Genomic DNA, 18,356 nt, shown 5'->3' with positions numbered 1-18,356 from the left:
TTTAACAGTAACACTGGTCATTGGGACAGGCCAGGTAAACAGCTTAGTTGCGCTTTGGTCCCGTATATTTTGAAAGTAGGAATTTGGTCCTGATGCTGGGTTAGAGAGAAGACGATGCCATGTAGATACAACATTACATGTTACTCTAGCAACTTCTGTTTTAAACACGTGCTTAGAGAAGGAATCTTCTGAGTAGCTTACTGGATTTCGTAGGAGGCTCCGCTACTGTTTCAAATGCTGCTAAAAAAAGGGATTAAGGGATGAAGGATGGACACTGCTTTGGAACAAGGATGGTACAGTTTGTTGAAACTTCCTTCATCCTTCTGGGAGCCCAATCTCAGTGGCCAGGCTTCTGGGTGGACAGTCCCAACAGTGTTCATTCTAAGAAGCCATGTTTGCTGTGCTGAAAGGCATGTGGGATGCCAAAAAATGTGGTATCTTCCTTCCTTCCAAAGGCATTACCTGTGAAATTTTGGACTGTGATGAAGACATTTATCTTCCTATGTTTCCATTTCCTTTTTTCCCCTCCATATTCAAACATTGCTAATTTGGATTTTAGAAAAAACATGGTGATGGATTAGGGCTCGAATTATGTAATTTCCTCACCGTTTTTCTTTCTTTCTATAAGGAAAATCTAATGGAAGTGTCAGCCATGAAAACCGTATGCTTATTTAGATATATTTCTTCCTACCACTGAATACTTGTTAACTAAAGGGTTATAAACATCCTGCTCTATGGCTTTCATTTTCTCTGTAAATAGCATTATTTTTCTGTTCTTCAGAAGTCATTATGAACTTGTATATAGTTTCATTACTAACATTTTTTATTATGGTCATTTCCTTTAACTCTCATATTATAATGTTAAATAACCTAACCAGCAGATTCTGGTAATAATTGATTTTGTTATATGCAGTGTTTATGTGTGAAGTAACCACAATTTCAGTTCAGTTTATGAGACACTAGTCTTTTAAGTGATTATGAAATTTTGCTTTCTAGTCAAAAATACTTAAAGGTTGTGTTCACCTTTCCTCTTCTTTTTTTTTTTTTTTTAGGCTCAGAAGTCCTGGATAGAAAGAGCGTTTTATAAAAGAGAATGTGTTCACATCATACCCAGCACCAAAGACCCCCATAGGTAATCTTGCTGTCTCTATAATGTAGCAAGAACATGAAGTAACAATTATGGGACCAAAAATATGATACCAATCACTATCCATTGCAAGAGAACGAATGTTAAAGATCATTTTTTAATTGTTGCTGGACATCTTTGAAGCAATCTCATATATACACACCATGTAATATGCCATGCCTGCAGTTAATTGTCTGAGAGCCTGTACAAAATAAAAGCTACACCATTGGGAAGGGAATTCATCACAATCTATAGGAATGGGATATATATATATATATATATACACATGAATGGGAGATATATATATTTAGTGTGGTTACTGGTTTTCCCTTTCTAGCATTTCATCAAAATGCTTACTTTTTACTAAAATGCTCTGCTACAGTGAAAAAGAAACTTTTAAAGGAAATACTCCTAGCAGATTACTAATTAGACTGCAGACCTTCAGATTTCTATCCAATCACATTTTTAATATTCTGCTTACCTTCCTGAAGATCAACAGTATATAAGGTGGGAAGCATTTGGGATAAAGTAACATATGAATGTCTGGAAACGCCCTTATGAAAAGGCAGTATAATGGAGTAGTTTAAAATATAGACTCTGGAATCATATAGACCAGCTGTATAACCTTGAACAAATTACCTAACCTTCAAAACTATAATATTTTACCCGTAAAATGAATGTCACACTGTTAGTATTTAATAAATGATAGCTCTGTATCAGCATTATTGTTAATAGTCATAACAGTGCTAGTAGTAAAGTATGAAGGACATTTTCATGGTATGAGGGGTGAATTTTGTTTTCAAATACCTTGTGAATAATTTTTTCATTGTTTCTTCAACAACACTTAAGCTGCAGATCTTCATTCTCAGAATTGGATATATGACAGAGTGTCAATTGGGAAAAGACAAGTTAGGTTGTGACTCACATATGATTGAGAGTCCTTATTTAAATGTACCTGTTAAAATTCTTCCCTCAAAGCTGTTCAGTGTCCTTCGTGCAAGATTTGATAGATGGGAAGAGTGAGAAGTAGAAAAATCTACATGGTGTTCGTTCTTTTCGTTCCAATCCTGAACAATGTGGCAGGTGTGAAAGGGGGTAGGTGCAGAAGGATGGGAGGCATGTTACAGCCTATACAGCTAGAGGAAAATGTGGAGGGGCCAGAAAAGAAAAGAAATATATGTCAAGTAAATCCCAAGTTCACCATTTGCCAGGTATGGCCACATTATGGTTTCCACCTGAAAACTGACTCTCTGGCTTGCTATGGTTTGTAGGTTTCTCCAGCAGGTTGCCTTCAGTGTGTATTACAGTTGTTGCTAATACAAGGGGTTCACTTTGACCTCTTATGTTATAGGTGTTGCTGCGGGCGTTTAATAGGCCAGCATGTCGGCCTCACTCCCAGTATCTCAGTTCTTCAGAATGAGAAAAATGAAAGTCGCCTCTCCCGAAATGACATCCAGTCTGAGAAGTGGTCCATCAGCAAGCACACTCAACTCAGCCCCACAGATGCTTTTGGGACCATTGAGTTCCAAGGAGGCGGCCATTCCAACAAAGCCATGGTAATCAGAAACCATTCAGTCACTTCTCAAATTCTGTCTCAAGTCCTGCAAAGGAATGGTGAAGAGCTGGAGATTTAGTCTTTGGGCTGAATCCCAACTTTGCCAGTTCCTGGCTGGGTGACCTGCTCTAACTGTGCTGCTCCTGTGCAGCTCTGCCCTTCCTCTGTCAAATGGGGCAAAGAAAACCTTCCTCTCAGGATTTTTGAAATGATTAGTATGAGATCAGACACAGTGACTCTTGTTTTTAATAATAATAACAAGTAGCTTTCTACAGTTATCCACTGTTCATTATTTTATTTTCTGGGTCTCATCCATTGAGACATGTTCTTCTAACTCCTTTGGTAAAAAATATCTTAACTTTAGGTCTCTGTTTCATTCTATTGGTAACTAGCATTTCTCTCAATTCAAGGTAGAAATGATCATCCCAGACTATTTCCTTCCCTGTTCTAACAGAGATCTTGTCATCCGAATTGAGTGCTTTTTCTTCAAGCAGCTGCGTTCAATAATGTTCTCAATAGAACAGCTCCATATGAAAAGCATTTTTTTTTTTTTGGAAAGGAGGCAGTAGGAAGTATACAAATTTTACTTCTAAGAGTTGTTGCTTCTAAATTTTAGCTTTCATCATGGACCTCTCCCTACTTGGCTGACAGATTTTGCCAGGAGAAAAGTCTACCATGTGTTTTTGGAAATTCTAGAAATGCTGTATTCCAACAAGCTTGCTTCTAACTGTTGAGAGAGAGTTATTTAGTTGAGGGTGGAGCAGTTGGAGGTGACTGTTCTCAGGCATGCCACGGAGTTTTCTGAGTTTGGAGAGGAAATTTTGCTTAGAGAAGCATACTGCAAAATGCAGGAGAACTCACTTCACACCAGTTACAGTCTAAAAATGTGCAATAAAGCCACCTCTCTTGTCTCTCTCCTCTTCTCTCCCCTTTCCCCCATCCCCCCCTTCCCACTGCAGTATTTTCTTCACCAAGAGTAGCTGACCAAGCTATTCTCACAGTTCTTCCCTAAGAAAATTAATTCTGAGCAATATACTGAAAAGGAGGATGCTATGTGCAACCCCCAGAAAGGCCTGGGGAAAACAAAGAAAGGGTTAGGTAGTCTTGACCTGGATAGAACCAAGGGAAATGAAGATTTGGTAACTTCCTCATCCACTTAACGGATGGATATGCCCACACAAGATCCTTAAGGGTTCCCAATTACAGTACAGTCCCCATTCACAGTATGAGATTGAACCATATGCAGTGTGGATGCTCTGGAACCGTGCATTAATTAAAAGTCACGAAAGTTCTCCCTATAAGAAGAGTGCTGCAGATGAAGAAGTGGTTTAGCGGTCAATAATCATTATAGAGTAGTATACCCAGTGACTTCATAGGGTGCTTGAATGATGCCTGTGAGCATCATGCCACAAGCCCAGAGGCATACGATAAACTTTTAGCCGTTATTTCCTTCATTAATATGCAGTATCTGTCAAATATAGAGCATAAATTTGGTCTTAAGTAGAGCATTCCTCCAAAGTCATCACCTAGGGAGATTCTAATTACCGTGATGCATGAGTGCACAGAACGTGTTTTGGGGACTGCTTTCAGACAATTTATAGATCATGAGAGAAAAGCACTCTGTATTTTCTTCAAATGATGTTTTTGATCAGAAGTTAATCCCGAGTACCTAAAATTCAAAAAACTTAGGGCTTTGTCACAGACGGCTTCTGCTAGTTTTTAAAAATCAGGTCTGTTCTCAGAAGATAAAGTTTTCCACCACTAAAAATTCTGAAAGAATGGAGTTCTAGTTTGGAAGTGAAGAATGTGGGGTTTGGATGCAGACAGTCTAAGTTTATCCCAGAACCATCATATATTTGCTGTGTGACATGAGAAACATCAATTAAATTCTCTGGGCCTCAGTAATTTATTCTGTTATCTAGGAATAATAATACTACCATTATAAATGTTAAATAGATGGCATATGTAAGTCATCTGGCACAGTGCCAGGACACATAATAGTTGTAAAATTAATTTTAACTGTTATTTGTACTACTATCATCATTATTATCTGCTTCAGGCTTTGAAAAATTTTTTAAATATTTTGATTAATACTCTGAAGGACATACATTTGGGTGTATATCTTGGTATATTATTTTAGAAAGTCAAATCATAATTTTTCAGTTAACCCTTTAAAATAATTCAAGAAGTTCTGATTTCTTCACCTAGTTCTTAAGCCCTGAATCTGAAGCCACATTGCTTTGTTTATAGTCTGGCCTGTCACTTACTGGTTTAAAATCTGGCCCAGTTTATTTAACTTCCCAGTGCCTCAGTTTCCTCATCTGCAAAATGAGGATAGTAATTCCTGCTTTATAGGGCTGTAGCAAGGATTAAGTGAGTCAATATGTATTAAGTGCTTAGAAGAGTACCTGGTGTTAAAGCTAAATTAATGTTTGCTATGTTATTACTTCCACTAAGTGTTCACTTACTATAGTTACAGGAGAGGCTTTGCAATCAATTAAAATAAAATGCATAATCTTGAAGTCATATAGAACTGTGTCTAAACACTCACTCTCTCTGCCTAGTTAAAAAGTCTTGGTTAAACCAATTAACTTAGCTGAGCCTCAAGATTTCTTATTTATAAAGTGGGCATGTTTTCCTTATGAGATGGTTACAAGGATTAGAGAGAATATAAAATCACCTGGTATACAGCTAGTGCTCAATATATTTATGAAAATCATAGTAATGGCACAGTGAAGCAGCTTCGTTTACTTCCTAGGAATCCAAAGATATGTTAACATATTTCCACAGGAGTACCAGGCTGCATAAGCTGGTGTCAGTGACGGTCACTAACTGGAGGCTACCACTGTGGACACCAGCTCATCAGTGACTGGAGACATGTGGCTTGTAAACCACCACATTATACACTTTGACTTCCGCATTGAGTCAACCTCCTGCATCCACTTACTCTAGCAAAACGGAAAATGAGCTGTTACCTGGTATCCTCTCTACTTTACTCACTGTAGACTTCAACAATTAGACAGCTACTGTGGGTGTGGCATTTGTGCCTTTTATGATGGACAAAGCCAAGATTCCTTCTCATGATACAATTTTCTTCTACCTGAAATTTTTCCCCTCCCAAAAATTTCTAGTGAATTTGAGATTTTTAAGAATCCTGGAGATTGAATCTCCAAATAAATTTACTAGAACATGTGTCCTTCAAAGTATCAATCAAAATACTTTTGCAACTGTTTTCAGGGTCTGTAGCAAATAATAATGACAACTAAAACTTATTAAACATCTACTATGTGCCCAGCACTGTGCCAAGTACTTATCTATGTTGGTATATTTCATGTTTATGACACTAGCATTATTATTCCTGCATGACAGAATAACATACTAAGGCACAGAAAAGTTAAGTAATTTGCCCTGTGTCACACAGCTACTATATGATATGTGTATATTATGGTATTTAACAGTAGAGGAAAAACTTGAAGAGACAGCTAGATCTTTCACTCTGTTCCAGAAGAGTGAACACATAAGGACATTGAACCTTGACAGCCCTCCCCAGGTCCCACATAGCTCTGTCCAACCCAGAGCTGTCTGTTGGCAGTCAGGTTAGGCAAGGTCAACTACATGATTTGTGGAGCCCAGTATAAAATGAAAATGTAGACCCTCAGCAGGGGTAGGGAAATCCATGCCCCTTTCCCATGACTACAGCCCCAACCCGTCAATGGATTGCCATCTCCACACTGGGAAGTGCTCAGTATCCAGTGGGGGAGGCTTCCCACAAAGTTGCCCACAAAACCCACCGTGGCACTGCCAGCCCAAGGCAAAGACAGCTACATCCTTACCTGCCCTCAAATGCTACAGGCCACATGCCCGACCCTGCCCCTGCCCTTGCCTGCACCCAGGTACCAGCCAGGGATGGAGGGTAATGATGGAACACGGCCCTGTCCGCTGCCCCAGGCAGGGCTGGGGAGGGGAGGCTAAGCTGGCAGGGACACTAAAGGCAGGAGCGTGTATGAATGAAATCCCATTCTGGCGAGGCAGCAGGAGGTAGGATGTGGGACTGTAGCGACGTGTGAGCCGAGGCTCCAGGCCCTCTGCACATGCTCCACTGTCCCATCAGGCTTCACTTACAAAACACGGATTCAAGGGTAAATTTGTCAAGAATTTCAAGACAGCACGTGCAGAACATTAAACCCTGAACACTGCCCTTCTGAGCAGTGTGACTGGGCTGGTGGCACGACCATGAAGCCAGCACTGAGGTTAGGTCTCGCCTGCCCTAGGTGGTCTCAGAGCAGTCACTTCAAGGGGAAACCTTTCTTTCTGACTCTAACCTGCCAAATGAGGACCACTTTTTCTTTTTTATTACAACCCAATATTTAACAAGTGGGAGTCCCCACTGTTCATCTAGGCACGATGAGCATTTTGTCCACTTTAGATACTTGGCCTTGAATTATTCCGATTCTCCTGTCTAGACAAAAGGGTGGAGTTATGCATAGGACAGATGACTTGTTTTATCAGGCAGGACAGTCATTTTGTGCCAACCTGTGCCTTCTTTACCTCTTGTTCTCTCCAACAAACCGACATGCAGTTCATCAAAGGGAAAAATCAGCAACTACTGTCTGTTAAAGAGTGCCAGTCTTTAGATGGGGAAGCCATGGTTAAATATTCACCAGGATTGAAGTGAATCAGGTCAACTAACTTAATATGTCTTTGGTCCCCTTCTCCTGACAAGAATATTTGAAAGTTGAAATGATTTTTAACAAAGTAGTCAAAAAATTCTAAAGGGCAGATTAACTTTGACCTTCATTAATTTTTAAAAAAATAAGATATAACATTAACTTTTCCCCTCAAGACAGCCCAAAATAAAGCACTTGGGTCTTCAGAATGCAGATGTGGTCTGGACCCAATTTGAGGCAGAATCTGCCATAGTTTGGTAGAAGATACAGTGGGAGAAAAGGGACTCATTATTAAAATGTGGTGGGCTATGTGAGAACCATATCTCACATATGTATCTCTGTTACCACATAGACAGTACAGCATGGTGTCACAGGACTTTGATCACCAAAGACCCTTGAGGGATCAGTGCAATGGTTCTCTACTTGGAGGCTCACAATAACTTGTGGGGCTACTACCAATGCCCATGCCCAGGAATCATTCCCAGAGAGTCTCCTTCATTGGTCTGATATAGAACCTGGGCATTCAAAGTGTTTTGTTTATTTATTTTATTTATTTATTTTTGGCTGCATTGGGTCTTTGTTGTTGTGCACGGGCTTTCTCTAGTTGCGGTGAGCAGGGGCTACTGTTCTTTGCGGTGGCTTCTTTTGTTGCAGAGCACGGGCTCTAGGTGCACAGGCTTCAGTAGTTGTGGCGTGTGGGCTCAGTAGTTGTGGCTCACAGGCTCTAGAGCACAGGCTCAGTAGTTGTGGCTCGCAGGCTATAGAGCGCAGGCTCAGTAGTTGTGGTGCACAGGCTTAGTTGCTCCGCGGCATGTGGGATCTTCCCAGACCAGGGATCAAACCTGTGTCCCCTGCACTGGCAGGCAGATTCTTAACCACTGAACCACCAGGGAAGTCCCCAACGTGTTTTAAAAGTTAGCCCGGTTAATCTACTGTTCAGCCAGGCTTAAGAAATACTGAATAATCCCAATCTGTCTACCTATTTTATAGATGAGGCAACTCGAGCCCAGAGAGGTTAAATTATTTTCTGAGAGTCACCCAATTACTTGACAAAGATAGTTCTCAAACTCAGGATCCTTAGCACTCTCCATCAGTTCTGTTTCTTCTCTGTCATGTATTCCTGGTGCAGCCTATAATAGATGTTTTGAAAGGAAGCTAATTACTATTATGTTTCTAACTCTTTATAAGGGTTTTGAAAACTTTCTAATAGAATTATAAAATCTCTAGTATTTGATGAGGTTAATTACACTCAAAAGCTGTGAGCAGGAAGAGCTCTTTGTAAAATTACATCCTAGGTTAATGGAGCCATTTTCTGAGCCCCTCCCAGGACTCTGTGGTATTCTGTCCTCAATTCTCAGACTTGACAAACCCCAGTGAAATAGCAGTGAAATCAGTGTCTCTCACGCTTTACAGAGAAAGAAGTTGTGACACAGAACGAAGACATTCAGAGCTGACAGTAAGTGAAGGATTCTCGTTCCTCTCTCTTCTCTATACCAAGCCACATCTTACCAAAAAATTCATGGCCCCCAAATCCATTCCTGGGCTGTTAAACAACCTGGCAGTTCATGCAGATGCCTCATAAAAACCAGAACATGAGGACCAAGGAAGAAGGTACTGAGATACTAAAGCTCTGGTTTAGGCATTTTCTTACTAGACTGGGTTCCAGGGAACTTTTTAAAACTGACTGAGAGAGCAATACCAAAATGGCCCAACAGCAGACATTGTTGGGTCCTTTCTCAAAGACTCTTCTTTATCTGGGGCTGAGTCTATTAAATTATTTAGAAAAGGAAGCAGTGCTGGACTTAATTAGACAGACTCTTATTTGCTTACTAATCATCTCTTCCAGTTAATGCTGAGCTGACTTACAGACCAGGTAAGTATAACCTAATTAAGGACTTGTATTTAAACTTCTCAAGTCACCCACATAATTCTCTTTGGGTTTTCCCTTGCTGTTTACTCAGCTTATTAGATCAGGTTGAGCCCCTTATTACAGTTTTTGTATAATTTAGAGAATTATTCCTGTGCTTCATTTTTACACTTAGAGCTGTAACTGTTGAGTCAGCCAGGATGCAAGCCTTCTTCTCTGCGCATTACCAGAGAGTGTGTGAGAGGGAGTAGGTAAAACTGAGGAGATACTCAAGGGGGTGGGGAGGCTGTCAGCTGCTTGACATCTACAACCTTATACTCTTAAAATCCTTTAGGATTAAATCTGATTTTTAAAAATTATCTTTCTTTGCATTATGCAGATTTGATCTGGGAATCGTTGACTGACGTGCACAAAATACATTAAATAAATCCCAGTTCACAAAACAAAATAGCTAATCACTGGACTATAGCTAACTAAGAAGCTTTATATAGCAAGGTATGGTTTTTGAGGGGTTTTGTAATTGCTCTGTTGCTTTCCAGTTTCCACTTCGAAATCTCTAGACCATTAGACTGGCAGTACCTTTGGAAAACCTTTCTGAAGCTGGGAATAAAACTAGAACGTATCGATATCACTTAAACTTCTGATCTCAATCATAGACCTATAGAGAAGGAAGAACTGACATTCCTCAAGAGACTCATCTTGTTCTAGAAAATTTTATATAAAAGCAATTCTGGCAGAAAATTCATAGAGTACCCCTGCAACTAGGTGATATGCTCAGTGAAGTTTTGTATTATTTCTAAACCTTTAGCTTTGGCTTATCAGCATCCATCACCTGGAAGCACCTGTTATCTAACATTGAAGAATCACAAAAACAATATAGAAGAAATTACAATGGCATTTTCACTCCCAAAGTTTTGTGGGTCATCAAACTAGGAATCCAATAACAGTGACACCTTACATTTACCTTCCACATATTTTCTTTCTAGGGAACTTTTGCATACATTAAACCACCATAAGCATTAAACATTTGGTGCAAAACCAACGGCTCCATGGACTTGGAAAGCTGATATCAGCAAAGTGGTCTCAGCAGTCTGATGCAACATATTCTCCTTGGCCACAACTTTAATTAAAAATACTCATTTAAAATGGGGCTACAGAGAATTAGAAAATGAAATGATGCTTGTCACAGATCTCAACAGAAAAGAAAATGGGACAAATTCCCACTACAGGCTCGGAAGAGAGGCATTGAAAATACTGTTAAAATAGATTTAGCTGTAGTAGTTCCATTACTCAGAAAAAGTACTACTGAAATATACCAGTTGGTTATTTCCCCAAATTAAAGATGGCTTCGCAGTGAGAGTTAGAAAGATTTGTCATTTACCATTTCCTAGAGTATAACCAGATTTGTTGTTCTGTAAATACCTTCCCTTTTCATTTAAAAAGCTGGGCAAAATGATGTGAGTAAAAATTTAGGGCTGAAAAGGTGACAGATTAATTATCAGAGACAAATTGCTCCACAGCAAGTCAAGATCAGAATACCAAAGGAAGATTATTATTATTTTTAATTAAACAACCCCAGCCTATTCTAAGTAGTGATGGCTGCTTCTCCACTTTCTAGCCTTCACCCGCCCTGGGTGTTGTAAAGGGAAGGATACTGTCTGGTTTGTGACACCTCTGTACCAGTTTAATGCAGTGAGGCCATAGTAAAGTTGAATTCTGCTTTGACAAGTGAATAGTAACATTTCTAATGATGAAGCAGGTTAGAGTGGCTTTAGAAAAAACTGCAGTGAAATCACCTGCTAAACAAAAATAAATTTAGCAACTGGAAAAAGCAAAGACCCAAGAGTTTTAGTTACCAAAGCCCTCTGCCATTCGAACAAAAGAAAAGCTCTAGTTTGCCATTATAGTCTCACTTGCAAAATTTCATTTGTAAGTTTGTGGTTTGGAATTCAAAGTACGTGTTTTTGTGAAAATCATGCTTGTATGCATTGCCCTCCAGAGCACCTAGGAATAGATCAAATAGTACAGTTTCAAGTAGAGCTAACTTCTGTTTTATACAGTACATTCTTTAGATGCTCTTCTGAATCTCATTAGCTCATCACACAGGCTTTCTGCTGCCAGGCAGGGGCACTAATGATGGCAGTGCAGGCATGGGTAAGTCATTTGAGCTCAATTTATTTCTAGAAATTAAAATTAGGGAGCTCAGGGCATGAGGGAGAAGGATAGGATAGGTAGCCAGACAGAGGTAGCATTTTCCCTCTGGACAGGTACTTTTTATAACTTGCACCAGTCACTCCTCAGATAGCTCAGAGTTGAGAGACAAAGGGCTACTTTGAAGGGGACATGAAAGAGCTGACGGCAAGTTATCTGGACCCTGTTGTATGCAGAGGTCATTTATAACGTGAGTGCTCGTAACTCTTATCCAATTTACATATACTGATTTTCCTGCCATTCCAGGCATTTCCCAGAATTTAATCTTTAGTGTTCTGTGTGGGGGTCAGGATCACCCTTATTTCACAAGAGAGGGTCTCAAACTGATCTAAATGACTTACAGTGCCAGTACTGTATCTGATGCTAGAGTGTGATGCCACACGTGATTGGGAAACCTGTAAATAGGAGCACACATCACCACATCAGAGTACTGCCCAGGTAACAAAATTTAATATACACATTAGGAAGATTTCTTGTTATTTGTAAGGTGATCCCTTGGCAATTAATGAGCTCACAAGTGGACAGTCAAAATTGCTTATCTTGACAACCAAAATAGCTCCTAATTTCAAATCACATTGACCTTTGAGCAGGAATGGATTAATTGCTCTGGGTACAACCATTTATGACCTTGAAGCTGCTGATTCGGCACCTGAGTTAACTGTTATATTACAAGCACCGGGAGAATTACTGAATAACCTGATTTTTATGGGTATAAGAATATAATTTAAAAATTGAAATCTCCAGGTAATCATAAAGTGTCATTTTATCCCTTAGTTTTAATTATCCTCTTATCCCTAAACTGTTTCCTTGAGCTGCTAAACAATAACATACAAAAAGTAACAAATTGATTTCATTTAAATGCTTCCTTTTTTAAAAAATCTCTTATTCTCCAAGGGAAGGAAAAAATAAATCTAAAATAATGGCCAACATTAAAGGAACAGGGACACCCAGTATTTCTGTTTTTTTTTTTTTTATATAAATTTATTTATTTATTTAATAAATTTATTTATTTATTTATTTATTTTTGACTGTGTTGGGTCTTCGTTTCTGTGCGAGGGCTTTCTCCAGTTGCGGCGAGCGGGGGCCACTCTTCATCGCGGTGCGCGGGCCTCTCACTGTCGCGACCTCTCCCGTTGCGGAACAGAGGCTCCAGACGCGCAGGCTCAGTAATTGTGGCTCACGGGCTTAGTTGCTCCGAGGCATGTGGGATCTTCCCAGACCAGGGCTCGAACCCGTGTCCCCTGCATTGGCAGGCAGATTCTCAACCACTGCGCCACGAGGGAAGCCCCAGTATTTCTGTTATTTATCAGTTTCTGGATAATCAGGGATGGGCTGTCATTAATCATGTGTTCCTTTGTATAAGAATTAGTCCTGGTGAAAAAGAATTAGGTAGTTGAAATTGAGTAGCTTATCAGTGGCTGCACTTTCCTACTTCTCATGGCCTGAGTAACTTTCCAGTGTTTCCTCCATTCTTCTCTTTGATTTTCATGTAAAATATTGAGTGTTCTTTCTTCCCTTGGGCCCAGTGATAAACGCTAGACACACCACTTAGAATCTTTGGTCTGGGGAAGAGTTGTAATCCTTGCTACTCCTGTGGTCCCTGGGGAGCTAGTTAGAAATGCAAAACCTCAAGTCCCACGTCATACCTACTGAATCAGAACCTGCATTTTTGAGGTCCCCTGGGTGAGTTTTGCATGTTAAAGTTTGAGAAGCATAGCTCAACCTAGAGTTTCCAGTGTAACAGTAGCTTTAATAATGGGTTAGGTGAGTGGTTAATTACTAGATAACTAATTCTGACTCCCAGTCACTCACCTTCCCTGGGTCTCAGTGTCCTCATCTGTAAAGCAGAAGAACTGAAATAGAGTATTTCTAGTTCCCATGATTGCTAAGATATTTCTAAACTCCCTTTTATTTCTAAGATTGTAACTACATCATAGCCAGTACTGAAAGGCTTATCCAAAATCATAGGTCAGACCAAACATGATCCCTCCACTCAAAGGTCTTGCAAATGGGGAGATAAAACTGACACATACAAGAAACAGCCGGAAAAAATATATATATTAGACTGGGTTTGACTGAGAGTTATACTGAGTCAACATGAGCTTGCATTCCAAGGAGCAGTCAGTAAGAGCCTTTGAAAGACAAGAATGATTTATGTAGATGAAAGGGGAGGGACTGGGTTTTCTAGGACTTGGGGAATAACATCAGCCAAATACAGAGAGAAGTGGGGAAACGCCTCTTAAATAAGTAGGGTAAGGCCAAATTGTGGGGACCATGACAGGCAGAATGGGAGTTTATGTATGATGTAACTATTTGAATTGAGAAATAATAGGATCAAAGAGGAATTGGGGAAAGAAATCTGCCTGTTGGTGTCTCATTGAGAACACAGGGTTAGAGGAGCCAGTAGGACTGTTGCCACAACCCAAAATGACATCCTAGTAAAGAGCATTCTTATTTATTCTTAAAATAGCAACTGAAGCAATAGAAGGAAAGGCCTGGATGAGAGCACCATTTGAGAAATGGATCGTTAGGACTCGCAGACTGCTTGGTTGTAAGTGAAGGAAAAGGAAAAGTAAGGAGAGAGGAGGCATTTATGTTTTTGAGGTCAAGAGCAAGGACGTGGAGTCAGACAGACCTGGGGTGTGAATTCTGTCATCACCACTTAATAGCTGTTGAACTTACTGTTCTTTCCTGTCCCCCGTAAATGTGGATGCCACCAACCTCGTAATTGGGAGGAGTCCATGAAATGGTGCATGTAAAGCACACAGTACGTATGTACCTGGAACACAAGGGATTTGATTGTAGGTTTGGGGTTTTTTCTCAGTAGTTAAGAAATTGAGAGTAGAGAGAAATATGCATGGAGAGCGTATGAGCAACATGACCTTACACAGGCCAGACACTGAATACCTCTGTTTCTTCCTCTGTAAGACAGAGAACCAGGGACAAGGTGATCTAAGGTCATTCATTCATTCCCCCACTGGAGCACTTATTAACTGAGTAAGAAGTGTTTCGTGATCACCAGCAAGCTTTTCTTCGTTTCCTAGCTAGGAAAAAGATAAAGCTAGTTCAAAAGGAATTTTAACATATTCGCTAGATTCGTTGGTCACTTTCCAGTGAACTGCTCACATGATCAGTAAATTGTGTTCCTTATGGGTAAGTTGTAACTTTAGAAGCCCCAAAGGGAATTACTTACCAAGTGAGACTTATTCCTAAAAATGCATTAGGATTATTATTACTAATTACTATAAATAATGGAACTCCATAATATGTTATTTTTAAATATTTTTTATTTATTTATTTATTTATTTAATTTTATTTTGGCTGTGCCAGGGCTTAGTTGCGACGTGTGCAATATCTTCATTGCTGGCACGTGGGATCTTTAGTTGCGGCATGTGGGCTTCTTAGTTGTGGCATGTGAACTCTTAGTTGCAGCATGCATGTGGGATCTAGTTCCCCGACCAGGGATTGAACCCAAGCCCTCTGCATTGGGAGCGTGGAGTCTTACCCACCAGATCACCGGAAAGTCCCCATAATATGTTATTTAGCTAGGTTACACATACTAAAATTATTACACATTCTCTGTAGTGATTTAGTATGATTGCCATATCTCTTCATATTGAGTTAATTAATAATGTATGTGTGTCTGTTCCCAGACACTACCTGTGGCTCAGAATCTCACATTATTTACCTGGCTAAATGAAACGTGCAGGTGGGGTTGCTCAATGAGGCATCTTGAAGTTCCAAAAGCCATAATCACACTACTTTTCTTGTTTTTCAAAACATTTTACTGTTCTCAAGTAAGCCTTCTCTAATCATTGGGACTACAGCTTTACAGTTCTTCAGAAATTTTAGGAACTACTATCTAGGCTTGCAAGGGGCACGTAATTTTAGAAGGATTTTTATACTTTAGATGTTTGTCTATATTTAGAAATGTAATTTATATCTCACCTTAGACGAATATGGATTCTTATTTAGTTGGGGTTTTTTGAAGGAATAAGAAAGTGATACTGAAATAAAGTTATTGAATAATTTGAGAAGCAGTTTCTTAGCCTCTCCCACAATGAACATTCTTGGTTTGGAAGCCTTGTGAGTCTCAGTTCTAGTTTATTTTACTAAATATCCCTTTCTAGAATTATTCAAAATGGTATAAATTTAATCTAGTAAAGCTACCAAATTTTAACATAAATTTAGCATAAATTCAGTGTACAGGCACAGAAAACATTTTATTCTTTTACTTTATAGTGTTCGTTATATAGATAGCTTTCTTATAAACAGTCACTCAATGAGATAATTAATATAACAATAGATAATTTTAAAAGCTTTTAAGAAACCCTTGTGTTTGCTTCCACCACTGCAGTACCCTCTCTCCAGCCCCAGGGCTCCTTGCATGACACAAAAGCACATGTTGTTGAAGATTTCTGCTGATAGATATCTGAAAGTTCTTGCCCTCTACATGAGAGTTTGTGTACAAAATATGCAGCTTCCCACATTGTAAACTCTAGTTAAATTCTATTGATATAAGTGATGTAATTCTTTTTTTTTAACATCTTTATTGGAGTATAATTGCTTTACAATGTTGTGTTAGTTTCTGCTGTACAACAAAGTGAATCAGCCATATGTATACAGATATCCCCATATCCCCTCCCTCTTGCGCCTCCCTCCCACCCTCCATATCCCACCCCTCTAGGTAGTCACAAAGCACCGAGCTGATCTCCCTGTGCTATGCAACTGCTTCCCACTAGCTATTATATCACTTATTTTATACACTACCAAATGTAAAATAAGTGTTGTAATTCTTTTGATGTAATGTACTTAGCTAAAATTGCCAACCTTTACTGTTTCCATTCTGGAATTGATTTTTGCTGAGTAGATTAAATCAATATAGAACCAGCTTGTTAGATTCTAACACTTCTTTGGATTTCTAGTATATGTATATGGGAAACTTTAGCTCTTTTGTATTTCTTGATTATGCAGCTTAATTTATCAAGCTACTTTCATATTTTGTATGTTTGTGCCTCACATTTCTGCTAAATATATTTAAAATATACTTTAACAAAAGAATTGACATATAATTTTTAAGGTTTTTGCAACAGTGGGGTCTCCCCGATCCAAAAAATATTACAATAAATTGTCATCTCCTGCATAACCTTTTTTATTTATACATCCAAAAGCGTATGTTTGTATGATTACGTGCAAGTCTGTTCTTTTGTGGTTATGTAACTTCAACATTAATACTTCACAAATTCCAAATTAAAACTTTTCTCTCCCACACAATATATAGACTTTAGAATGCTTTGACTCTAATTACTACTCCCGAATTTATATGCTATATTATCCAGTGCTTTAGTTCTATCCCTTTCCACCATATATTAGACACTATTATCATTTTATATTTTACAACCAGTGCTTTTTAAGATTTACCCTGTATGTGCTAATATCTTTGTTTACCATTCTTTCTTGTATCTCAGATCATCCATCTGGGATCATGTAACTTCTGCCTGCTACATACATCTTAAAATTTCCTTCAGTGAAGTCTGCTAGAAGTAAATTCTCAGTTTTGGTAGTCTAAAAATGTCTATAATATGCTCTCATTTTGGAAAGATATTTTTGCTGAATTCTACACTGACAGACAATTTCTCTTTGCAAATCGAAGACACTGTTCTGGCATCCATTGTTGCTGTTGAAAGTAAGCCATCAGTCTAATGACTGTTTCTTTGTAGGTAATCTGTCTTTTTTTCTAGCTCCTTTTGAAGGCTTTTCCCCCTACCCTTTGGTGTTTCTCTATGAGGTATCTGTGCGTGGGGTTTCTTTTTATTTATCTTGCTTGGGATTCATTGAGCTTCTTGAATCTGAGAATTAGTATCTTTTAGTAATTCTGAGAAATTCCCAACCAATATCTCTTCAAGTATTGCCTCTTCCACATTATCTCTTTTATTTCTATCTAGAATTCTGATTACATCCTCTAAAATTCTCAAATTTTCTTCTATGTTTTCAATTCCTTTATTTTTCTAGGCTGCATCTGGCTTATTTCTCTGGATCTGTAGTTAACATGTCTGATCTGTAGTTTCATTTATCCCCTGTATTTTTTATTTAAATTGTTATATTTTAATTTCTAGAAGTTCTGTTTTTTACTATTTTTCAAATGTATGTGATCATTTTTTATAATCACTTGTTCTTTATTCATATGTTCAATTTTCTCATTTATGTTTTTTAACATATTAAATGTAGGTATTTTATATTCTCTGTCTGAGCATTTCAGTATCTTTGAGGATCTTATTCTGCTACCCATTGTGTCTTTTGGTTCTCATTCATGTTGCTTTACTTCCTTTTGTAATTTGTGATTTTATTTTTTTACAATGAAAGGCTTATTTTCCCATGGGAATTATTTGAGACCTGGGTTGATGATGTATTCCTCCACAGAGAATTTGCATTTGCTTCTGACAGTTATCTGGAGCCATTACCCCACCAGAACCACCTTATATTAAATACTCTGATGTTTCTCAAACCACACTGAGAGTGTGAATGTGGACCGGAACCTGTATGAGGACCCACTTTTGTTTATAAATAACCAGAGGAGAATATTTTTTTCCCATCTGCTGAGAGTCAGGGTTGAGGCAGGCAAGTTTCCTTGCTCTGTTCTTCTGACCATCAGCCTTATTTATTTTTCTTCCTTACACTTGAGAGTGGAGCCCTTTGAAGTATCCCCGCTTTATGTGGGGTCTCTCCTTAGGCACTTAGGCACCCCCATACTGCATTAAGCTACCAAAGCAGCTGCTCATGGTCTTCCAGGATTCAGGAGAAAGCCTCAAGGCCAAAGCTTGCTTTGGTATTTCCTTACCTCCTGAGATTCCAGCTTCCACTTTGTTTAGGTATCTGAATATTCTCTCTTTTCATGCCAGCTCAGCAATACATTTCAAAAGGCTTTCAAGT

At 38.8% G+C, this 18,356-nt stretch overlaps 1 protein-coding gene across 12 annotated transcripts in view; it reads left to right on the top strand.

Moving 5' to 3' along the window:
• TRPM3 (transient receptor potential cation channel subfamily M member 3) overlaps positions 1 to 18,356 on the top strand; it is a 507,712-nt gene that overhangs the window by 251,334 nt on the left and 238,022 nt on the right. For all 12 annotated transcript variants that reach the window (XM_036855282.1, XM_036855281.1, XM_036855285.1 and 9 more), the window contains exons 2-3: positions 1,053 to 1,132; positions 2,478 to 2,682. In XM_036855282.1, the coding sequence (XP_036711177.1) occupies positions 1,053 to 1,132; positions 2,478 to 2,682 (285 nt within the window). The remainder of the gene's footprint in view (positions 1 to 1,052; positions 1,133 to 2,477; positions 2,683 to 18,356) is intronic.

Source organism: Balaenoptera musculus, chromosome 6 (assembly GCF_009873245.2).
Source record: "Balaenoptera musculus isolate JJ_BM4_2016_0621 chromosome 6, mBalMus1.pri.v3, whole genome shotgun sequence".
Lineage (NCBI taxonomy): Eukaryota > Metazoa > Chordata > Mammalia > Artiodactyla > Balaenopteridae > Balaenoptera > Balaenoptera musculus.
The sequence above is the reverse complement of the archived record's forward strand: the minus strand, read 5'-3'. Positions and strand labels throughout refer to the sequence as shown.